Here is a 26,206-nt window from a genome sequence, read left to right as displayed (position 1 = left end):
CGGTGAGACAGTAGTAAGATGAGTGCTTAGGGACGGTCTACAAACTACAGCACCGAAAAGAGATACAACAAAAATATTTATTAATTTAATGATTAAATAAGGTAGTGTCTCCAAACTTACCTCAATTATAACTTGTCTCCTGCTAGTTGTACTACAGCACTTACTTTTCAAAAACAGGCATATGCCTAATTTTGGGCAATATTATTTTGGGCAAAAACATTTAATATTTGAATAATTAAATAGAGTTGTGTCTCTAAACTTCCCTCACATATAATTAGTCTTCTGCTGGTTATACTACATCACTTTCTTTTCAAAAATAGGCATATGCATAATTTGGGGGAGTATTTTTTGCCATAATTGTTTTTTTTATATATGTCATAAATACAAAGAGGCATGTCTCCAAAACTACTCCACACATAGAACACATCCTGCTTGTTGTCTGAATTTCTTTTCAAAGTGCACCAGATTGAGGCACTTAAACGTTAAAATAGACAAAGTTTTCTTACAGGGGAGCATGCCCATGGACCCCCATAGGGGGGCTTGTGCCCCAGTGCAGCTCTAGGTCTAGTGATGCCCCTGGGGCAGTGTCCCCGTTTTAAGTTTACACAGATAAAAACATGACCTGTTTTGGAGGTATTTACGCTTCTGAGCTGAAAATGTCCCCAGATTTTGTCTCAGAAATATGGTCACCTTAGTCTGTAAGTTAAGCTAAAACTGCATTTTGTACACAGTAACGTTATGCAACTTGTGATAGTTGAATGTGGATAAATCAGAAAGCTATAGTATTATATTTGCAAGTGCCTTAGCATGCTAACACATAACTAAGATTAGCTTACTAACAGCTAACTTGTCCTCTCTGGTAGACAAAGTGTGCTAAAAAAAAACGTTTGACATGCGGTACTTAAATGTGCTCCCTCTCTATGGTAGGATGGAAGTGGGCCATAGTGGGATGTGATTGGCCATTGTTCAGATGAGAGACAAATCAGTGGGCCAATCATGTGATTTCTCTCCTCTCTGTGGGCCAGTCAGTCAAAGACCAAGGATGTGAATGGCCAGTGTTCATATGAAAGACACATAAGTGGGCCAATGATGTGATTTATCTTCTCTTTATGTGCCAGTCAAAACAAAACAAAAGTTTTTGACCGGAGGGCAGCCCATTTAGCCCACACAAATAGACCGGCCCACCGGGAAATCTCTCGGTACTCCCGATGGCCAATCCATTCTTGGCAGTGGGAGCGAGAAGGCACGGTAAATCTGGCACATGCTAATATTCTGAAGGAGCACTTACTGACTCGCGTGTCTATTTCATACATTTTCCCTTTGTTTCATGACAGTTCAGCCACTATTGTGAACAAAAAAATTAAGGCCCTTTCACCAGGTTTCTTCGTACAGGTAGCAAGCAGCAATTAACAAATGCTCATGGTGAAGTGCCGGTAGGGCTTTTTGTTGATAACCGACAATTGCAAACTCATTTAAGGCAAAGCAATATTTTACTAAAACTCTAAATATGTATAACTTTTAGCATTTGGCAATATGAGTGCTGAACACATGTTAAGCTCCCAGCTCCAGCAGGACTGTGCACTGAGGCATCTTTTACAGTCGAAAAACACCAACAATGTGGAGAGAGGGTCCTCGTGGACACACAACCCAGGCCTTAATCGTTATCAACTAATCAATAGCTATGGTGGAAGGTCTAACTCCTGATGGAGCTGCTGTAAGAGTTTACACTCATTGAATGATTCCTGAACACAGAATCACACATTTTAAATTATTCTATGACTTTTTTTGCAGGGGAATCAGACGGAGGTGATGGTGAGGGAGATGGGGGAAATTACATGTGACCAAAAAATCCTCCATCCAGGCCCCTGATGCATGGAAATGCATAATACCATCAAAACACCACTGTTAATAAAAGATGAGTGAATCACTTTGAATTATTTTCTTTTTAGCTGAACAAACTCTAATGTGGTGAAGACAAGAAACTAGAAATACAGACATGTGTTTATTTACCCCTTCCTCGTTTTCCTAGCCATCTCTCTCTACACCTCTCTCTCTCTTTCTCTCTCTCTCTCTTTCCCCCCTCCCGTCTCTCTCTCTCTCTCTTTCAGCTTCAGGGGAAATTAATTGATGATTATCATGTCTTGCAGAGCTGCTTTGCAAACTTGCTTTTTTATCAGCAAAGCTTCGCTTTCCACCACTTATAGCTTAATTTCAACCACCCTCTATATCTCTTTCTCTTTCTCCATCCATTCCTCTTTTGGGTGACTGGGGTTTTATCAGTTAGCTATGTGTTCAGACAGATAGTTCAATTTTGTTTCCTTTAATGAAAGGATAGAACAGAGAAAAGATTTGTTAACAGAGAGGGGCTGACAGACAGACAGGAAAGATAGGTTGTTAAGGACAATAAAAAAGACAGGGCTGAATAGATTCTTTGTTAGTGTGAATTCGTTTCAATGAGAAGAAGCAGAGAAAAGGTGGGGAGAGGAGAGGATAGCAAGGAGGGAGAGAAAAAAGGTGAGGAGAGAAACAGAGAGAAGATGAAAAGAAGATGATGGGATTGTCTAATTACTTTGAATACTATTTTTTTTATTTTTTGCAAATCAGTTATTTGGCTAAATTTGCTCACATAGTTCAGTGAAATGATTTATTTTGTGTTTTCTTTTTTATTCCTCAGGGAAATTTGATACAGAAACAGAAAACTAGTACGAGGTTTTGGGATATGAGTACGGTTTTAAACTCAGAGAATGTGTCTTTTAGAATAAATTATCATCGAAAACCCTAATAAAAAGACTGAAGCCTCATAAAATGTTGATTTACTACAGAGAAAACAAAATTATGAACAACAGATTTCACAGGCAAGTTCACAGGCACTGACAGGAAGTGGCAGTTTAGTGATTTATAGACTACAACAATGTATGAGTGAATCCAAAGGTCCACCTCCTGGACCTGTGGGCTGAGCCCTCGTGGACTTTGGTCCTATACAGTGATGTGTTGGCCGTCATCTCAAATGGTTATGAATGTAACAAGGTTATGAATACAATGTTACCCATGTATTCTTATAATCAGTTTTTAACAGTATTCACATAAGCAATTTATGCAAGATTTGTGAAGGGTCTTCTGATCACATAGCATAACAGAGAGAGAGGATAACAGACAGATAAAGAGTACAAAGGTTGATACGCACAGTAGGGCTGGGACGGTTACCGCATTACCGCAATACCGCGGTCACGTGACGCCTACCACAGGTCTGAGCTCGTCACCGTCATCACCGCAAAAAAAACATTGGCCTGCACGTTGTGTCTAATGACATGGATTCATTGTGTCTAATGACATGGATTGTGTCTGATGACATTGTGTCTTATATGGATTCAAGGTTTTCTAAACAAAACATCATCAAAAGATGGAACAAATCCGACATTTCGTGAGTTGGGGAGCGCAATGTTCCATTTAACATTGCACATTAGCCTAGCAGCTAGCAGAGTTTCCTTCTGTTTATAGCTTAACCCGATAAAACGGCACGTTGAATTTCAGCCTGCATGCACGTTTCGTAGCCTAAAACAGAGCGGCTTATCTCGGTAGAGAGAGCAACAAATGAGCAACAACTTCCGAGTGACCGAGTCGCCCTCTCGGCTCTCTGTCTGCTCACCTGCTAGACGGGCTGCAACATGTTGTAAGGTTTAAGCCAATGTTTTTCGGGGGTAACTCCATTCACTTTACCGACAGTATTGACAACAGATAAAGCCACCGTGTCTTGAGAAGCTCTAGCTTGTTGTTTTCTTGTTCACTTTTAACTCACTTTACATCATCTTTGCTATCTCTTTTTCCTCTCTCTTTTTCCTCACAGCGGCACTCATACGCTACTCTCCGTTAATGCTCACTCTCCTTGCACGACAACACGGGCACTGACGTCACTCACTTAAGGCACCTGCCATTCTCGCTCTAACTTACACTACTCTCGTAAGGGGGTTGCGGTATACCGTACTACCGCGGGAATTTCTTGCTTTTCAACCGCGGTAGAAAAAAATACATACCGCCCCAGCCCTAACGCACAGTAAAACTTTCTCTTGAATGATCATGAACTCTGCTAACATAATATCCAAATCAAACATTTAATTCAGGATCCTCCCATCGTAGGTGACCTCACTGTTTTTCTTGATAGGGTGAAAAGAAACGTTTGCCCGTCTAACTCTGCAGATTATAACGATAGTTACGTTATTGTAACTCCAGATTCTATGAGTATAGGCGTAGCCCTCTAAGCCACGCTATTGGGTTTATCCCTTCGCGCATGCGCAGTCGTGAAGATTTTCTTTCCCGCCCTAGCGTACCGCTCGGGCTTCAACTACGTCCGCAAATACTGTATATAAACAGAGCGGACCCGTAGCTCTGCTCCCAACATAAGCTTTTTCTAAATGTAACTGGAGCAGGTGGCCCGGATTTTAGAGGGCTATGCCTATACTTATAGAATCTGGAGTTACAATAACGTAACTATCGTTCTATTTCGTATAGGCTTCGAAGCTGATGTAGTCAATGCCACCTGCGATCCAGAGCCACAAGTGAAACATAGACTAAACTTTTCTTCTCCCTCTGTCTCTCTCTCATGCACTGACAGGAAACTGTATCAGATAAGCCATTACCTTGGTAACGGAGCCTGCCATGGTAATGATTTGGCCTAGCTGGCTGTAAAGCTCAAGCCGAGAGGGCAGGCGTGCATGATTGGTGAGGGTAGTACATGATTGATAATAATGGGACGCCCGAGTTCTTCCCAGCCACCCAGGGTGGGGGGAGGACCCCAGGCAGTACACATGCAGTGGCACATATCATGATTGTAGGCATGCATGGTAGTGAGAGAGGATGCACGATAGCGACAAATATATATGTACATATATATACGCATAGGCTACACATATATGTGGGACGCCGCTCTCCTCCCGGCACCCGGCAGCAGACAGAACACACGTACGACGTACACATGCAGTGGCACATATCATGATTGTAGGCATGCATGGTAGTGAGAGAGGATGCACGATAGCGACAAATATATATGTACATATATATACGCATAGGCTACACATATATGTGGGACGCCGCTCTCCTCCCGGCACCCGGCAGCAGACAGAACACACGTACGACGGGGCATCCTTAGTCGTTGAGTGAGGATAGGACCGAGTGAGTCAGAGAGGGTTCAGACATATCCCGCAAATAGAAACGGATGAAAGGGCATGGGGATGCCCAAGAGGCCGCTGCGCAGATGTCAGCTACTGACATGCCTCTGAACAGAGCTGTTGATGCCGATAGTGCCCTTGTAGAATGTGCCCGGATGCCCTGGGGGGGCTCCGCCCCCTCCGTGTTATAGGCCTGGGTGATAGCCTCACACAGCCAGAGACAGACGCTGTTTTGACAGGGCCGCTCCTTGGGAGTGTTCCCTATAGTGTACAAACAGCTGCTGTGTCCGCCTTATGTCCGCCGTGCGTAAAACATACTGTGATAACGCACGCACCGGGCACAATCAGTGGGAAACCTCCTCCGCGTCGTTGTTATGAGGCGGGGGGAAAAAACCCTGGAGGGAAAAAACCCTCGACCGAAAGGAATTTGTTAAAATTTTTGGTGTGAAAGAAGTGTTAGGCTGTAGGGTGGCCGCGCTCCCGTCCCCTCTAATGGAGAGACAGGACGGCGAAACTGACAGCGCACATAAGTCGCTCACTCGCTTGGCTGACGTCAGGGCAAGGAGAAGCGCCGTTTTTAGGGACAGCAACCTGAGAGAGGCTTGTGCCAAGGGCTCGAAAGGAGGCTTCCCCAGAGCTCGAAGCACCAAGGCCAGATCCCATTGGGGAGTGAGAGAGCGCACGGCGGGTTTTTGTAGTCTGACCCCTTTCAAAAAACGCTTTACTAGGGGGTGCGCAAAAAACGTTCTCTCTCCATAGCCTTCGTGGCAGGATGAAATGGCTGCTGCGTAGGCTTTGACTGTGGACGGAGCCAGGTCGTTATCGACCAATGTTTGGAGATAAGTCAACACGAGAGGCAGGGGACACGATATGGGGTCTGTTTCCCTCTCCGTGCACCAGCGCTGGAAAGCGGACCAACGCGCCGCGTAACACGCTGTTGTGGAGGGGGCTCTCGCGCTCTAAATAGTGCGCACCACGGCAGGAGGCAAGCCTAACCTCTGTAAGCGTTCCCGCTCAGCAGCCAGCCCCACAGTCGCTGGGTTATCACCGGGGGGTGGGATATCGCGCCGTCCAGCTGTGACAGGGCGTCCTCGCACCACGGCAATTGCCAGGGGGGACCCACCAGCAGCTGGACCAGTGTCGGAAACCAGGATGCGCTGGTGCGCTGCGGGCCACCAAGATGACCGACAGATTCTCCTCCTGGATGCGTTCCAGGAGACGAGGAATCAGAGGGACCGGGGGAAAAGCATATAGGAGGGTTCTGGGCCAGGGGTGGTGGGAGAAAGCGTCCACGCTGAGGGGTGGATTGTCCCGTGTGCTCAAGGAAAACCACAGAGCGCACTGTGTGTTTTCTCGTGAGGCGAACAGATCCACCTCCGCTTTCCCGAACCTGCTCCACAGCTTCTGAACAATAGTGGGATTCAATTTCCACTCATTGTGAGAGGGCCCTCCCCTCGACATTAGGTCTGCCGCCCGGTTTAGTATCCCGGGGATGTAGACAGCCTTCAGGGACAGCAGGTGACTGTGTGCCCACAGCAGAAGGCTCCTGGCTATTTCCAATAGCCGGGCCGAACGTATGCTGCCCTGGTGATTTATGAACGCTGCTGCAGTAACATTGTCTGTCTGTACGACGACATGTCTCCCTGCTACCACCGGGGCAAAGTGTTTCAAAACCTTCAGCACCGTGTACAGCTCCAGACAATTTATGTGTGGGAGAGGGGGGGGGTGGCCATTCTCCTCCCACCACCTGTGATTCGCACATTCCCCCCCAGCCAGTGAGAGACGCATCCGTGTATACTGTCACGTATGACGTCACCTTGCCCAGGGGAACCCCAGCTGACAAGGTCCCGGGGTTCCCCCAATATGACAGGTCCGACTGCAGGGAAGGAGGCATGATCAGCATTCGCCACTTGTGGCGTATGGGGTCGAGACGCTGACGGAGGAACCACCTCTGGATTTTTCTCATGTGGAGAAGCCCCAGGGGGACCACCATGTAGCCCGCGGACATCATGCCCAGAAGGCGCATGATGGACAGCGCTGACACCTTTGTGCGTGGCGTGGTGCGCGACAGGAGAGAGAGCAGCGCGTCTTGCCTTGGTGTTGACAGCCTGGCCCTCATAACAATCGAGTTTAGCACTACGCCCAGATAAACTATCGATTGTGTGGGAACCAATGAGCTTTTCTGCCAGTTTATGGCGAAACCCAGTGTCTGCAGGTGCTGCAGAACTGCCACAGTGTGCAGCGCCGCCGTTTCCCGAGAGGGAGCCAGGATGAGCAAATCGTCCAGATAAAACAGGACTCCGACGCCTTTTTTCCGTAACGGCTGAAGCGCCGTCTCCATACACTTGGAAAAAGTGCGGGGGGCCAGTGAGTAACCGAACGGTAGTCGGTTGTACTGGAAATGAGCCCCTCGGAAAAAGAAACGCAGGAATTTCCTGTGCCTGGGAATGATTTGGATGTGAAAGTATGCGTCTTTCAGATCCACAGACGTAAACCATTCTTGGTGGCGCACGCATTCCAACACATGTCTGATAGTCAACATGTGGAATGGACGCTCCGTGACGCACCGGTTGAACTGGGACAGGTCAAGGATGGGGCGTAACCCGCCTGACTTTTTTGGAGTGAGAAAGTAGCGGGAATAAAATCCCTCGTTCTCCTCCCCCGGAGGAACGCGGGAAATTGCTCCTATCGACAGCAGTTCCCGTAGTTCTGACGTCATGGCGTCTGATTCTGCCCGGGATGACACGGTTGTTTCCAACACGCCCGCAAAGCAAAAGAGGTGGGGAGAAGGCGAACTGGAGTGTGTAGCCTCGTGATATCAGTTTTGACATCCACGAGTCCATGTGTGTCAGCCTGATCCATGCCGCGCTGTGCTCTGAGAGCGGGTGCGCGCATGTCTGTGTATTGTTCACAGACATAGCTAGCAAGAAGCGCAGAGCCCGTCCCGCCGCTGGGCGAGACATGAGTAGATTGTGTCGCCCAGCCCATGGTAGGGCCCTGTTGAAAGGGTGGTGGGTCATCGTTGTCCTCATCCCGCTGGCATAGCCGGGGGGAGGAGGATAACTGAGCGGCGCTAATTGTAGCGGGTGGGCGTATGCTCCCGCTGTCTGCATAGTGAGAGAGCGGTGGAGCTCCGTGAGCAGCGGTGACCTGGTGTGTGCTTGTGTGGGGAACATCTGTCATGACATCAGCGTAATGTTCAGTGGGAACAAGGGCTAATCGGTTGAAGGGAAACTGCTCTTTAGAAAGACTGGAGTGGCCCTTAAAAGGCCGTTGTGTTTCCAGTTTCCAACCGTGGAGGGACAGACGTTCCCCGTGGGTGGCTCCAGGGGCGGGTTTGACCAGGTGGGAGCTGCCTTCATGGTCCTTCGGCCCCGTGAAACCTGCCGGTCAGGGGCCGGCTGCCGCTGTGGGGGGACAGGCGGAGGAGCCTCAGCCTCAGCAGAGGCTGTGGGGCGTTTCCTCTTATGGCGGTTGGTGGAGCGGTGGCGCTGCTGATGGGGAGCTGCTTTCCAGGAGCCAAGCCGCCGTAGCCGCTCAGCTTCCTCGGTCGCCTGGTGAAGGTGGGACGTGGCTGTCTGTAAGCGAGGCCCAAATAGACCATCGGGAGCTATGGGGCTTTACAGAAGCTCACGTCTGACCTCTGTGGGTAGCTGTGACATGTGGAGCCAGATATTTCGCTGGGCCACAGTCTGCCACGCCTGGATCCTCGACAACGCCACCGTGGTCGCCGTGGTGAGGGTGAGGATAGCGGTCATCGCTTTGCCAATCTCCGTGGCTAGGTCCGGAGGAAGAGCCTCCGGGTTGGTGGCCATGGCGGAGACGGCGGAGGCTAGCAAGGCGATGTTGTTTTGCGCCGCCAAGCCCTGGGCCGCACACTGGCGTGACCGGTCAGTAACCTGGGCGCAAACCTGATCCTGGGGGGACGGGGGGGTCGGCTTCCGGTGGCCAAAAAAAGTAGCCTTCGGGAGCAGGATTGACGCCAGGCTCTGCTCCAGGGGGGGGGGACCGAAGGGAAGCCTGCCTCTGTGTCGCCATGAACCCGTGTGAACGGGGCATAGCGAGAGACTGGAGCCCTTAGTTTCCCGGGCTGAGAGAGAGCCTCCTCCACGAATGGCCGAAGCTCCGTGAAGCGTGGCCAGAGTGGAGCCCTTTTGGACGGCGGTTCCTGGGAGTAGACGTCACCGATCAAGAGGCCGCGAGCGGGCGCTGGAAGCTCCGCCGGGAGTGCTATGCCTCTCTGGTCCGCTGCCTTTTTAATGATGTCCGGCAGGTCCAGAAAAAGAGCCTTGGTGGTGGAGGGTGGAGCCGCCTGTGGCAGAGGGGAAGACCGCTGAGGCGGTGCCCCTGGCCGTTCTGGAGACGGGGAGAGCCGTAGTGGAAAGGCATCAATCCCGGTCTCGTGTTCCAGTTCTCCCAGCGGGGAGGAGGGAAAACCGGTGAGGGAATCGTCATTCGGGGGAGACGAGTCATCGGACCCGTGCCCGTCGAAGACGCCCTCTTCCAGCGGTTCCAGGGCGTCGACGGTGTCACGTCGGTCTGCCCAGCTGCCGTCCCCCTCTCCGTCGACCTCACCCGCCGTTGAAGCTCTTTAGAAGGCAGGCGGGCGCAAAAGGGGCAGGAGGTGTCGGAGGTGAGAGCCTTGCCAGCGTGAGAAGCACCGAGGCAGGTCTCGCAGCAGGGGTGGAGATCCGGCGCAAAGATGTAGCCGGTCTCGCAGGAGGGGCAGAAGCGGACGCCGCTGGAGCCGGAGGTCTTCATAACCGTCTTCATAGAAGAAAAAGTGGGAGCAGAGCAACGAATCCGCTCTGTTTATATACAGTATTTGCGGACGTAGTTGAAGCCCGAGCGGTACGCTAGGGTGGGAAAGAAAATCTTCACGACTGCGCATGCGCGAAGGGGTAAACCCAATAGCGTGGCTTAGAGGGTGAAGCCTATATGAAATAGAACAAGTATTCCAAATTAGAGTTGAATGGTGAATCTGTTTTGGATTACAGTCATAGCTGTGCTTTACAGGCTTTTTAAATTGTGCAGACAGCTGTGAAGTGTTTTTGGTTAACAAGTGAAAAAGTCATGATTAGTTTGGCATTAGTGCTCTTGGTCTTGAGTAGTGATTTGAGTTAACAGAAATTTCTGAGTGTTATCTTTAAAGTGTGGTTTAAGCTGCAGTGTCAGTAGCACTCCCCAAAATCTCTCTGAAATCATCTGGCAAATTGAGATGTGCAACTGATTAATATTTGATCTCTCAATGTGTTATATTACACATGCAATTACCTTTTTTAATACACAATGACTTTGTCATGGAAAATTGCATTACAGTACATGTGCCAAAGGATATGGTTTGTGATAATTGTTTGTTTCTCATTTGAGAAATCCAATCCTTTGAACAATGTAACTAGATTAGCTTTGCCTCAAAATGTTTCTTTTTATGTATAATTGCACATGTAACAAAACCACAGTGTGAAGTGTCACAGTTTATCTTCCCTCTGATACCATGTTGTGAGATGACCGACATCTTACATCAACCTTACACGATCAAATCAGCAATATACATCAATTTTTATTTGTTTCCTTTTTTCTTCTCATTTGTCTCGATTAAAAAACCCAGTAATGTTAAAGGGCATACCGATAAAATAGACAGCTAAGCAGTTAGTTGGAACTTGCACATACGAGGAATGATTACTGATCTCATATATACACAAAAAAACTAAACATTTAATAAATGTCAGGCCTTGTTTTGATTCATGAATGCCATTTCCTTTAGACACACACAATCATTCACAATACACACACACACACACACACACGAATCAATGTTTAAAGTCTAGGACATCACTGCAAAACAAAGCAACATAGAAAAAAGCAGAACATTAGCAGAGACCTGTCAGTTGTACACACACACACACACACACACACACACAAACACACAATCACAGTCCCTCCTGAGGCAACAAACACACTTAAGGGTCCCCACAGATGTGAAATGGAACAATGGAAAGAACAAAAATAAAGACAAAGTACTTCCTGGAAAAAGGTTTAATGGCTGTCAGGTTTGCTTTTAACATACACAAACACACACATGGCACACATCCAGGACTACACACACACACACACACACACACACACACACACACACACACACACACACACACACACACACACACACACACACACACACACACACACAAATATAGACACAGGGGATTAAGTGTATATATCTGGTCTCTAGAGTTTGTCTTTGATATTTAAAGTTCATGATTCATAGATGAACTGTTATGCAAGCGTAATGGAACTATGTTTGTGTGTGTGTGTGTGTGTGTGTGTGTGTGTGTGTGTGTGTGTGTATGTGTGTGTGTGTATGGCATCTTCAAAAGGTCAGGCTAAGCATTTGTGTCGCATCCCAACAGACACGCAGACATAGAGCAGTCTTGTATACCATGTTCATAACACACGTAAGACTCACAGCAAAACAACATGCAGCCAGAAGTCAACACAGCAAGCACTGATGTAAACATGGACCTCTCAGTGCAGAAATAAGAATACATGACACAGGAATTCATGACTATAGAATATGTATGTAATGTGTATACATTACAGTAGTCCCAACTGATGGAGGGATGACCAAGACATCAGCTCTGGGCTGCTCGCACACACACATCTATCTCCATGAACAGTTATTCTCATATATCAGAAGTAGGGCTTAGCCATACAGGTTCACCCTGATACCAGAGAATTGTCTCCATGTATTTCACTGCATGTTTCACTAATTTGGATCAAAAGAAGAGTTCGCCCCCTGGTTTCTCTGATTTTCATCTGATTCATAATAACACAAACAACACTGATTTCAAAAGTTAGGCAATGATAAGATATTATGACCTGAATTATATTACCACTCCACTGCAACCAAAGAGTGGAACACTGCCATCAGCTCCACGCATGTCATCAAAGTCACTCTCAAGCAACTGCAACAATCGTTTCATTTGAATACTTTGTCATAAACAATAATGATTTCTAAATAGATCGCTTGTTGTGAATACTTTACAATTTTCTTAAAACTCAATGTTATATACAAAATCTTCCAACACACTTCGCTTTGCAGGTAACATTTGTCATCACTATTGCCTCAGAAATTTGCTTTGTCTGTGCATCATGACCAGCACTCATACATCACTATGCGCACTCACACACTGCCTTACCTTCGTATACAGCTTTGAAGCCCTGTGCACTGACAGCAAAGTCTGTGGTAAACCACAAGGCCAATATGGATCCACTGCTGACTATAGGGGAGGGCAGCATGAATCCTGACAACCTGAAAAACACAAGAAAAAAATGTCTCTGAAACACAGCATGACAGTTGATTTCTAAAAGCAAACAATGAGGCAACATCAAACCTGAAACATATAAAAGGGACAGTAAAATACATTTGTGTTCAGTGTTGATGTTAAGGCCCACAGCCCAGAAGCCATAGAGATCCCTGAGATCTGGTCCCTCCAAGCCCTTCTCTTTTGTGTTTTCCTGACTTCCCGCTACGTTCAGGTTTCCTCTCTAAAAATAAATTGTATGAATTTAATGCGCCACTGAGCTACAGTGCAGTGCACAAGATCCACTATTCATGATAACCAACCAGTGCGTGAGTGCAGACACTAAAAAATGAAAAAAAATACATAACGAAAACACAATATAAAAGCAAACTGTAATTTAAGAATTTACACTAGAACAGTCACCCAAACTAATGTGATAGGAAAAGTTAGGTGTGGTTTGACTCTGATACAGAGAGGTGAGCTCTTGATTACACAGCGTGTTTCATTCTTGGGGGAGGAGAATAGTGAGGATTGGGAAAGGAACAAATAACACACAATTGACTGAAATTCTAAGAGATGAATAGTGTATTAAATTGCCTACATGTAGATGAGGAAGCCAAAAGAATCTAGCTGTAAGCGTTTATATCATTAAGAAACATACAATGGAGAACTGATGTCTGATATTTTTACGGTTATGACTGCAAGTTCTGGCATGAAATGAGCTTAATAACTGAACTTGCTGCACTTTTGAAGTATATAGTATATAGATGCAGTAGACAGTGTCCAAACACATCATTAGACATAGTAGACAAAGATGCTGCTTAAGTTAATCATCTTTAGTTCCACAAAAGTTTAGCATCATATGTCGAAAGCTAAACCTTAAAGAGGCAGCAAAGGTATTTACTAAATAAAAACAGTTGTAATGTGTGCTTTCTTTTTGTGGATGTCACCTGACTTTAATGGGCACCATTTCTAGGTGCAGCCAAAGAAGTAAGTGGAAAATTGAAAATGAATATGACGTAGCTCAGTTGGCTTTATCAAACCATTACCTGCAGTGCACACTGGGCTGGTTTTCAGCTGAGGGTAAATGGTTAGACCTATATAAGGATTAGCAACACATCTGAGGTCATGGTGTTCTGCTTGATATGGTAACTCTGAGCTGGGAGCAAGTTGGTGCCCCGAATGAATGCCTTCAAGTATCTTGAGATCTTGCAGGTAAAGTTGCCATGGTTTCGGTAGATCTACAGAATACCACTAGAACCACTCCTTTTTTGTATTTAAAAGAGACAGTTGAGGTGATTCGAGAATCTGTTCAGAATGCCTGTGGATAGCTCTCTGTGGAACTATTTTGGACATGTCCGACTGGGAGGAGACCTTGGGGCAGACCAAGAATCCACTGGAGGGAGTATATATTCTACCTGGCCTGGGGAACACCTGGGTATCCCCCAGAAAGAGCTGCAGAACGTAGCTGAGGAGAGGAACTCCTGGGCTACCTTGATTTTCCTGCTGCCACTACTACCAGACCTGGACAAGCAGCGGCAAAAATGGGAATGAACAGATAATAGCATTTATTAAATTGCTTTTTCTTTTTTTGTTATTTATGCAATGCATCATTTTTATATTTACATTTAATTATGCCACTGTTCAAGCAGAGCAGGAAATTAATTTTATTAATTGATACCATTTTACTTTTGAGTGTCCATAAAAGTGAGAAAACTGAAGTGCAGAGTTAAGTAGCTCTGATAAACACTACCTACATCAAGAGAACAATGATTGGACACAAGTTTGGAAACAATCAATTGTCCTTGGTTCGCTACCCACAAAATTATGCAACAATGATATGTGAGGAGAGACCAAACCAAAGAGAATGAAAGAGTGGGGAAAGAGAAAGACATTAAAACAGGATTTAAGTGCTAATGTAATCAAGGCAGTGGCGCCAATGAGTCTGGTTTCTGTATTATTGCAGTCATTTTCTACAGTTCATTTTTTATCATTTGAAAGGTCAGTTAGGTCAACAGAGACGTGGGCTGGGCTGAAACACTAAAGGAGAAAATGAAAGTGAGAAAGTGGAAAAGAGGCAAAAAGATTTGGAGAAAGAGAGAGAAAGGTGGATGGCCAAACAAATATTTAACCAGAGAGGACAGGGAAAACAGAGCACAGTGAAAAATGAATAATTTTAATTCTCTGGCCTTAAAGCAAGGGCACAAAGGACAGACAAGACAGATGAAGGGAGCACACAAAGGCCACAAACAGAAAGAGAGATGGAGGGAAGAGAGGAGACAGAGGAAATGGAAGGACAGAACAGAGACAAAAGGAGAAGCGAGAAGGTGGTGAAGGGCTTTGCCTCTGATAAGTGTAAATAAGATTTTTAATTTACTTAGCCACAGCAATGTCTGCCAGCTCAAATGTCTTTTTTGTTTAATTTGTATGAAGTTCGATTACTGAGCCATTAATCAAACTTCTGGGTTATTTTGGTTTTAAGACAAAGCATTCCGGTCCCTGTGGCTAATTAAATATTGTCCGCTGTATATATCAGTACATGCTAATAGTTTTGCAATTTTTGTGAGTAAACGCATGAAACAGCCAGTGAAACCTATGATTATTATGATTCATTATTTTACTTTTATAAACTGTAAGTATATATTTTAGTTGATGATTTGTCAAGTTGGATTGATTAAAACTTTTTTTTGTAGTTAGCAGTTCATTCAATTGAGTATATTATTTATATATTATATATTTTGACTAATATTTTCAATTGTAGCTCTGTGTGTTATTACAGTTAATCTGTTTTTTTTAGCTAAATATACTTAGTCGCCAGTTTATTAGGTACAGCTAACAATAAAAAAAAAAATAGAAACATATATATATATATATAACACCTCTAAAACAGTTTCAACTAAAACTGAACAGTATATCCTTCCTGATGGTAGGATTTTATTGCAGGACTAATGTATTAGACTGTATTAGACTGTTTTTCAGGGGAGAACAGTCTCCATATGTCCCTCATCCACCCCGTTTCATAAATGTTTGAGCTTTCTATCGCATATTATGGGCCCTATCTTGCACCCGGCGCAGCACAGCGCAAAGCCCGACGCAAGTGTCTTTGCTAGTTTAAAACCGTGTTCAGGTGCATTCTTGGCGTATTGCTATCTTGAGGCAGCGGAAAGTGATCGCGCCATTGACCAACAAAAACCTGGTCTGAAGTCAATAACGCAGCATTTCATTGTTATTTTAACAGCGCATTAGTAAAATGCGCCTAGGCTGATGCACAGAGCGCGCACACTATGGTTGTTATACACACAGGGACGCGCAGCAGCACACAAATATGCAGAAGATTAAAAATAAAAATATTACAATGTGAAATAGTGTTATATGATATGATATGCTTGCGCGCTTTCACTTCACGCACGAGCAGATCAGTTTCTTCTCCTGAAAATCTCTCCTTCGTGCTTAGCAAATCCGCCATCATAATAGCAATCCGCCAAGGTACAAATGCGCCTGGTCATGGAAGATAATAATAATAATAATAATAATAATAATAATATATAAATATAAATAAATAATCAGAGAAGTGGAGGTTACGGGGAGGATTGTGGCGGTGGACCACATAGACAGTAAAAGAAATGGACAAATCGATGCCATAGACTTCGACGGAGACCAGTGAAGTCAATTAGAAGCACTTTTCCGGTGATGGCTGAGCATACTGCGCAGCTGCTGTGCAGCCTCCAACTGAGCTTGACGACGTAGATGTGACGTGAGCAACCTGTCTGAAAGTTGTAAGTCTTCTGGTAGCTGTGCCAAGAGAAATATGAATCATTCCGAATCTTGCAGAGACGGAGAGCGTGAGTAGGAGCTGTCCATGAGCGTAGGAGCAGGAGCAAAACGTTGCTGAAATATTTTGTTCCGATGCTTTCATGGACTCTCCATGGGCTTCTCCCTTGACTGTATGCCTCCACGTGCCCCTGATTGCCTGCGAGCTTCTCCTGACTATACGGTAATTTCTCTACGGTGTGACAGAAAGTCGCGTGGTTATGACAGAATCGTGAGCCTATTTTTACAAAAACGGCTGCTACGGGGCCATAACGTGACAAGGTAATGGAGCCTGTTATACATTGTCGTGTTTCTTTAGAAATAAACAATGGACAAATAGAGTCTTTAAAAGCTTCAGATGTAAAGTTATTCACTGTCAAAGTGACGGCAAAATAAATGGCAGTCAATGGAATGCTAGCGGGAGGTGATGGCTTGTTAGCCTCAGAATCTCCCCATAGGAGGTACACTTTTCGGATGCTCGCTTACCCCCTTGGTGGAGCAGGTCTGTGAGGTGAGAAGGAGCCTGATGACACTCTTATTGGTTTATTAGATGTTACGCCCACACCTATGATTAATTAAGACACTAAGTACAACCCTTTTGAACCATGGCCTGGCGCGTTAAACTAGCAAAAGTGGATTCGTACACGCCCTAAACGCACCTGTGCCAAATGCTTCACGCCGTGCGCTTAGATCGTTGAAATAGGGCCCTATTTTTCATGATTCCGCATGGATTGCATTTGATTCATTTTTTTCTTTGGCAGTGTGACATTGTCTACTTTTTCAGGCGTGTGTTCAGTGTGCTGCATTTTCGGTGCACCTATTTTTCTCAACCAGACAGAGAATTGCCTGGTCACAGGCTATAATAAATCACCTTGGTGGCCCACAGGGGAGAGCGGCTGCATTCTGACATAAATATTTCACCACTCAACAACTAAAATGTGAACCAAGTGAAATGGGTATAACTAATTATTGGGAGCATGCTTTGCTCCTTAATGTTTTAATGTCATGGGCATATGAACTATCAAGGGCATTTTTCTTTCTTTGGGCCAAGGTTAATTGTTGAAAGATGTACTGGCTGCGTTATGGAGCTACAATGGCTGCTACTGAAAGCTAAAACAAGTTTATCAGTAAATTATGTATTGATTGGAAAAACATGCAGCATTGCAATATGCATTATATACACATATTAAAGGTTATAAACTGTGGAAAATATACCCCTTAAGATAACCTCACAGTGTAAATCCAAACACAAGCATCTTAATCCCGTTTCTGTTTGTCTCTGGGAATAAAACGGTGCTGTTTGTGTCTCAAATGGAGGATTGGCCAGGAGACAGATGATGATTCATTCACGTGCAGGCGTGCGCACATGCGCACGCGCACACGCATGCACACACACACACACACACACACACACACACACACACACACACACGTGCACGATCAGTCGGTCAGTCAGTTAGTTAGTCAGTCAGGTAATGAGCAGTAATTGTCTAGCTGTCACTGTACTGATGCACTGACATGATTCTATATCCCCGTCTAGCTCTGTTTCTCTCTCTCTCTGTCTTTCTCTCTCTCTCTCTCTCTCTCGCTCTCTCTCTCTCTCTCTCTCTCGCTCTCTCTCTTTTTCTCTCTTTCTCTCTCTCTCTCTCTCTCTCTCCGTGTGTCGTCACTCCTACCTCTCTCCATGCTCTCTTTTCATCATGCTTTCCCTCCCAATCAGGCCAGCACACTGATCCTACGGCTGTTTGACATTTACTGTATACAAAAATAAGTGATCTGGGTTGAAGCTATGTGACCATTTCTCCAGTTGGTCAACTGTCCAACCAGTCATCCAGCTTATGTAATCAGACAGCCACTCAGTGATTCCAGACAGCCAGTTTTTACAGTCAACCGATCACCCAGCTAGCTTGCCTGTGTGCCTTTCAGATGGTCCGTCCATCTATCTGACTGCCCATCTGTATCTGCCTGTTTAACATATCCTTCGCTCTGCCTGGCAGTCCATCAGACTGTGGGCATGTCTGATGTTGAACTTGACAGGCTATTTTAATACTAGGATTACTGTTCAGATTGGATGGTAGTACAGTAAAAAGGAATACAGTAGTATTGGAAAATAGCATCGGTGTTATTTTCATTACCATCACATGATCACTCTTCTCTTAGAGTTAGTGTTTACAAACGAGTTGGTCACTCAAAATAATGCAACTAGTGCGGTTTGAATTATATATAACAAGACCCAGCAAATCTCAGTAATGTAATGTGACATAAGATTTCCATGAATAAAGCGACATACGTATATGCCAGAGAAGGGAATACCTCCCTTCTTGGGTTTACTGACCCTCTAACTCAGGGATCTTCAACAGCGGGTCCGGGACCCCTAGGGGGTCCTCAGAATCAATGCAGGGGGGCCTCCAAATTATTGTTGAGTCTTAACATGAATCCAACATATTATTAGCAAATATAAATCCCCATTGCTTACTGGCCTATAGGTAAGGTAGTCACTAAGGCCATCCACAGATACAGTTAATCCTAAGGATGTACTGTGCTGCATGTGTGTTTACCATTAAAACATGATTTATAAAATCATGCCAACAATTATTAGGCTATTTTAATAGCTTAGTATTCTATGCAAAAAAGGTATGCATAAAGGCTTTAAGTTGCCCTACACGTTATTTTAGGCCCAGCTTATTTTATCAATTATGCAACTTCATTTTATACAATATATGTAGTCTCTTTCAGTTAAGGGGTCCTTGGCTTAAAAAACATTGAAGACCCCTGCTCTAACTGTGAAGAAGATATGCGTGTCATCGAGTTCAATGGCTTCAAAAGTAGCTGTGGCCCAAACATGACCACTGACTAGCCCTAAGTTGTCTTCACAGTCATCAGTGTATTGAGGAAAACAGAAAGATACAAAAGGCACAGTGTGCAGTGGAAAACCTGATGAAGACAGATAGAAAGGTATGGCAACATTAACTAATGTGTTTGATGCTGTTATGGGAATATAATTCTTGATTTAGTGAGTTGTCTTTGTGAAAAGTGATGTGGAATAATCTAGTGGCAACAGTACTGTGTGATAAAGATGTGATACTGTGAACTCATATAGCAGCAGAGATGTGGACTTTAGACTTGGTGACTTGGACTCGAGTTGACTCCACTGTTTTGATGATTTTTGACTTGACAAAAAGTGAATTACTTGAGACTTGACTTGGACTTGTAAGTTAATGACTCAAGACTTGACTTCACTTCACTTGAGGCATGATGACTCGGATGACTTGCGTGTATTCATAAGTTTGAATATTAGCTGTTGAATATAAAATATAATTTTATGTCACGTTTCTATCTAACTATCAAGTATGCTATGCAGCAGCGCAAAATGTGAATCATGATTGGACGACTCAAAAAGCTCCCCGGAATGTGACTGTCATGATTGGATGACTGGCTTCTTACTATGGCAACACGTAACATCAAAGACCCCTGATGAAGCCTTATTAGTTGGAGCAGACCACCACAATGGCTGCATCTGTGCCACGAGTAAGTACTTTTGGATTTAAAACTTTCACGCAAGAAGGAAAAAAGTGAACTGCTGAATGCAAGAACTGCTCATCAAACATTTTCGGACAGCCAGACTACAACCTCAAACTTTGTTCATCATTTGAAGACTCATTCTGATAATTAAGTGTTTGCCACGAGGTCTGATCTTAGCTAACATTAGCATTTTTGCTTTGATTACATTCATTTTACTGAATATCAATAATTATACAGATTAAATTCATTGTCATACTTTTTTTACTAGTTATACAAACTAGCCAATCATTTTCTTAGATGGGCTACTAATACCTTGTCTTTTCTCTATATAAAGACCGGATATTACAGGTAAGAGTGCTTATCTTGGGTGTGGGGAAAAGTGACTTGATTTGCCTTAACTAAGGACTCGACTTGACTTGACGTTAGCTGTGACTTGACTTTCCCCAAAAACAATAACTCAAGACTTGCTTAAGACTTGGACCAAATGACTTAAGACTTACTTGAGACTTGAGCAAAGATGACTTGGTCACAACACTGTATAGCAGTAATATTCTTCTTTCAGTCATACCACAACCATATATCAACCGTGTATTAAAATTAGCCAGTGATACCATACATGCTAAAGCTGGTAAACCTGTAAGAAAAAAAGCCATGATGGCACAAAGGTGGAAAAAGAGGAACAGATGAGAGCTTTTATTCAAATGAGTCGGCGCGAAAACCTGTTGTTAGTATTTCAGTGAAAATGGGTTTGTTTTGCTAATAATAGACATTTAAGAACCAGGTATGTTTTTATCTCATCACCACACCTCTATCAGTGAAGTAAGGCTGAGAACACAGTGACACCACACATGTATTATCGTTACAGTACAGGGATCATGAATATAAGTTGTCATTTGTGTATTTATTATCAAATACTCTAGAGACGAGTAGACATTATTTTATAAATAGATCCAATTCAATGTTGACTTTCTTCTGAAAATATATACAAAGATCAAAGCCTGATGACCTTTAGCATGTCCTAGCAGTCTTCTGGTAAATTTGGCTTACAAGTGGCCCACCAAGCAGAATACTATATATATATATATATACTATATATAACTCAGCTTTTAATGTTAGCAGACAGTTTTCTAAAGCTCACTGCATTTCAGTGAGTCAAGAATATGGAATAGATATGTGAGAGTACAATATGTCCAGCATTGATATTTAGTGTCTACACTTTCCGCTCCCCTCAAGGAAGCACCAAGGACGGAGTGGGGAATGAGGATACTAATTTCATCTCTAAAGGACGACTCAGAGCCTACAGGTGGATGGTAGTGCTTTTGAAATGCTATATGAACATCAGCGGTGGCGACAGCAGTAGCAGCTATTAGCAGACAAATTTATTAAAAAAAACATGTATTATTTAGTAAGTTAAACCTTTTTTCTTTATCTGCATACATACTGCACACTAGAATAACATATGCCATAAAGCATTCCAGGTCTCCTGTGAAATAAAACCTGCTAATATACATAAAAAATGCAGTATTAAAAGACCTGCAAAGGCTGCTGGTCTTCATGTTGGTGGTCTCATTTGTTTATGGTAAGTATAAGACTGTCTCTAAATTAATGTGGTATTGAACTTTTGATGTCTAAATGTTGATCCCTCATCTCTTTTCTTCTCTTTAAGGATTTATGTTGATATTGACCAGTACTGACTGAATATATTTATAACACTTTTTCCTCGGGTCTCATGCACTGTTTTCTAGCGATGGCCGTGACAACCTGTATCAATCACACCTTAACAAGGTAAAATTAGGAGTGATGTTTGCAGCCTGGGGATTTTAACAGCTCGCAGGTATAAAGAAAGCTTGTGAACAGACAGTTGTCGGTTGAAATCCAGCGGCCAGCCGGGGAAATCATGACAGGGGAAGTAAAGGAGAGCCTTATTCAATGACCATTATAATGTGCTTGACCAAGGCACCTGACTTCCAGCTGCTCTGGTAAAGCTGGAACACTAAACAACTGTGATGGGAAGCTCATAGGTGTAGAATATGAGGTCTAAATTAAGTGGATATAATAGACCAGCTTTTCCACTGCCCATGTCGAAGTATAACTTTCCACTGACTCATGATAAATTAGGCAGGGTGCTCCCAAAACCTGAAAATTATATTAGTTTCTGGTTTGTTTCTATTAAGGTGTGAACAGTCTAAAGGTGTGACTGAAAAAATAAGACTGAAAACCACTGCACCACTAAATGCAATGTTGATGGTTTAAAGAGAGTTATGGGGCACACTTCAATCAATTTATTCACAATAAATTATAAATCGTTACCCAATTTCCCAAGAAAAATTATAAAAACATATGGTCAAATCACCTGGGTTTTCTAGATATGCCATTACTGTATCTTAATAATCATTAAATGTGGTTCCTCTGCCTGCTGAAACGTGAGTCCATTCAAATGTAAAACATAGACGTCCACTGGAAAAAAAGAGCAGCTTTCTTCTTTTCAGAAAAGCTGACTTTTTTGAGGGATAGCAGCAATTTATATCTTTGGTTTCTCGTATATCTAATGGCTCTGACATGGAGAGAAACAATCTGCCTCACACAAACTAGAGACAAGACCAACATAAACTCATAAAACAAAGATTACTCTTTTCCATCTTGCAAAGCATTTGGCTTCTTCTTGCTAACACTAGATACACCTCACACTTGTACAGTAGATGTATGCCCCTGGCAGAAACTATTTGTTTCAACATGTCATTCTGGGAGTGTAATCCATTTTTTTTGTCTGTCTAGTGGAACACCAGTCTATCAGTGACACAACACAGCTCAGAGTAAATGGATAGACAAGAAGCGCTTGTTGTGGAGAAGACTGACACAGAAAAGGCAAGTGAGCAGATGATGAAAGACATTGAAAAGAAGTGAACATACTGAAAACAATAACCAACCTAATTTTTCAGTGGGGAAGATTTTTGCCAACATATAAAAAAAAAAAAATGACAAGATGAGGACACAGGCAGTGTTCTTAACCAAAGTAGGACATTGGTTTTGAATTATAGGCTTTGTTGGCAGTGTTTCCTGTACAAACTGTAGACTTGGGGTACAAATCTGTACCAAACAAACAGTGGTGGTATACATCTCATTGTTGGAAATTTGTAAAGCAAGATACACGTAGGGATACACAAAACACCAAGAGCTTCTTTTCTCTCTATGTGCTGCTGAAGTGAAAAAGAGAATGGCCTTAGGCAAGATGGGTGTTTTTCCTTTTTTAGTTTCTCTCTGTATTAACACCTAATATATACTACTGTAGTCATTTCAAATCTTTGTAACTCTAACTTTAAACCCCACTGGATGATTGTTTTACTTATTTTCCAACCACTCATTATGTGAAGCACTTAAAGGAACACGCCGACTTATTGGGACTTTAGCTTATTCACCGTATCCCCCAGAGTTAGATAAGTCCATACATATCCTTCTCATCTCCGTGTGTGTCGTAACTCTGTCTGACGCACCCACCGCTAGCCTAGCTTAGCACAGATCCTGGAGGTAACCGGCTCCATCTAGCCTACTGCTCCCAATAACTGACAAAATAACGCCAACATTTTCCTATTTACATGTTGTGATTTGTATAGTCACAGCATGTACAAATAACAAGGTCACATGAGACACAGCCATCTTCTAACCGTATACATACTGGGAACTATAAGGCGAAGCACTGCTACTTCTGCTACTTGGGCAGAGTGATTTGCTCGCAGCACCTGAGAAGCCCCGTGGTGAGGAGCAGAGTGTTCGCCTGGAGTTTGCTCAGAGTTGGAGTAATAATCACTCCGCCCAAGTAGCAGTGCTTCGCCTTCTGAGAATAGTTCCCAGTATGTATACGGTTAGAAGATGGCTGTGTCTCATGTGACCTTGTTATTTGTACACGCTGTGACTATACAAATCACAACATGTAAATAGGAACATGTTGGCGTTATTAGGCTAGGCTATATAGGCTAGTTGGAGCCGGTTACCTCCAGGATCTGTGCTAAGCTAGGCTAGCGGTGGGGGCGTTAAGACACGCGGAGTTAAGACACGCACGGAGATGAGAAGGGTATGTATGAACTTATCTAACGCTGGGGGATACCGTGAATAATCTAAAGTCCCAATAAGTCAGCATGTTCCTTTAAAGACATTAAGTTGTATTCATGGATAATTTGTTCTCTGGCTTAATTGTAGACACCTGGCTATGGAACTATTTGGCAGTCTACCCAAGGCTAGCTACTGTAGCCTTAAGCTAACTTTTTTAAACAACACTTTTAAAGACTGGCTTTAAACATATTATTGAGATGTTTAATGATGTTTTTTAAATTTGTGTTAGAAAGAGGAGAGGAGAGAAATATGAGAGATTTATTTTCACAGGTTTGAGCACATTTCATGCAGAGAAACAGACAGACAGGCAGAAAAAAAGATCTTATTCTGAAGAGGACTTACAGTTATTTTGCCTCTGGGAGTGTATGTTTTATGTACTGAGATACTCACACACACACACACACACACACACACACACACACACACACACACACACACACACACACAGAGGAAGTGAGAGGTACACACAGGATCACACAACTCTACTGCTGTACTGTGAGGGGTTGAGTGGGATGCAGAGGCATGTGTGTTTTTGCGTGTGTTAGTGTGTGTATACAGGTGTAAAACAGAAGTAAATCCAATAATAAGTGCACATATCAATCCTAACATTTGTGCAATTTTTCCACATGAAATCGTAAAATCAGCAGAGAAACTGCATTCTTTTTAAACTTATTTAACCTGAATAAATAATACATAAACGGTATATACGGTAGAGCGTTTACTTACACCTTCTACAACAATCACCAATTCCTAATCAAAGCTTTTAAGAAGACGGAAATGGAGGATGATTGAGAGGAGAGTGAGCTTTATTTTGATGTGAGTTTCATTCAGTGCAACACATACAATGAAATTACTGTACTTTGTTTTTAATTTAACCTGCATTATTATGTTTCCATTGATCATAAGATTGACATGGTATTCAGAAGAACACAAAACCAAGGTCAAAATGAAATGTTGATATTGTACATCAAACTAGACACTTCAAAATCTTGAAAAAGTTTCCAAAAATTAGCATTTTATTTGGTGTGTTTTCTGCAGACACTGTATATTTATCAAGACTGGTGCATATGAGCAGCATTTCCTTTGCTTTGAACTTTCTTGTCAGAAAATTCAACAGATGAACACTTGGATATTTCCAGTAGTTTTCTATGATTTAAAATCTATGATTTACACTAATAATCACATGAAGTTTGTATATACTGTATGTCTCTTTCTCAATGACACAAAGTCACATTTTGGTTAGTTACATTTCCTTTGAATAAAATAAGTATCGGTAACCTCAGTATCTTTTTCCATCCTGACTCAAAATTTGCACCAATTATTACACTTATATTCAAAACAAAGCCTGCATTAAAAATGTAAATCACATTGCATTTTTGAGAAAATGCTGTGTAATTTTAGGTCACAAAAGGTACCAAAAAGCTCCATAAAATCCCAGAGGGACCAATTTGTGCTGGTAAGGAACAGGGGCAAGGTGGCAGGATATTGTGAGAAGGCAGCTGGCAGCGAGCCACATCTCACTGGGTCGTAGACCAGGGTTTTTCCCACTGTGAATCTGGCCCTTACATGGGTCACTGGTTGCTTGAAGTGGGCCCTCAAAGGATGGTGTTTTATTGAATGGGAATCTCAGGTTAAAACAATGAGGTTGTGAAAAGGGGTCCCATGTGATAAAAGCCCTGATTTGTATGTTTAGTGATTGGACCATAAACACAGAAGCTGTAGTTTCTAGTGAAGAATTGTTTTATATGAAGTATTGCTTTGTCCAGTCATCACAACAGAACACATTTCACCTGAACTGAAAGTTGGTTTTGTCCAAAGCAACATATATTGGTGCCTGGGTCCATGGCAAACACTCCAAACCCCTTAAAACTGTGGAATTTCAACTAATTATTTTCTGGAGGCATCAAAGTTCAAATGTGGCCACAGAGGTTTAACTGCACTTTAGAAAAGCCCATTCTGCCTAGCAGCAGCAGTGGTTTGTGGGTATCCAGACTGCTGGCTGTTAGCCAAGGCTGGGTCCTTCAGACTAAAGTACTCTCCATCCCTCACACACACAAACACACGCAACCTTGCGTTTGTTTTCAAATCTCTACAGAGGAGTAATGCATGTCACACAGTTGCCACCTCCTGAACCTCATATTCTGTAGTGTTGCACCTTCACAAACAACTAGATTACATAACATGCACCTGTTAGTCAACAGTGTCTGGTTTCCACAAAACAGCACACAACAGTTGTTGTAATGGTAAGAGAAAGGAAAAACAAAAAAATGACAATTAAGAAATTAAAAATGGAAAGTTAAGATT

The 26,206-nt window shown here is 43.4% G+C and overlaps 1 protein-coding gene across 1 annotated transcript in view; it reads right to left on the bottom strand.

Moving 5' to 3' along the window:
- The window catches only part of LOC116060479 (CUB and sushi domain-containing protein 1-like), a 366,236-nt gene that overhangs the window by 306,443 nt on the left and 33,587 nt on the right, over positions 1 to 26,206 (bottom strand). The window contains exon 2 of the mRNA XM_031314040.1: positions 12,359 to 12,471. Coding sequence (XP_031169900.1) covers positions 12,359 to 12,471 — 113 coding nt within the window. The remainder of the gene's footprint in view (positions 1 to 12,358; positions 12,472 to 26,206) is intronic.

This window comes from Sander lucioperca, chromosome 3 (assembly GCF_008315115.2).
Source record: "Sander lucioperca isolate FBNREF2018 chromosome 3, SLUC_FBN_1.2, whole genome shotgun sequence".
NCBI lineage: Eukaryota > Metazoa > Chordata > Actinopteri > Perciformes > Percidae > Sander > Sander lucioperca.
Note: the sequence above shows the minus strand (reverse complement) of the source record. Positions and strands in the feature narration are given on the sequence as shown.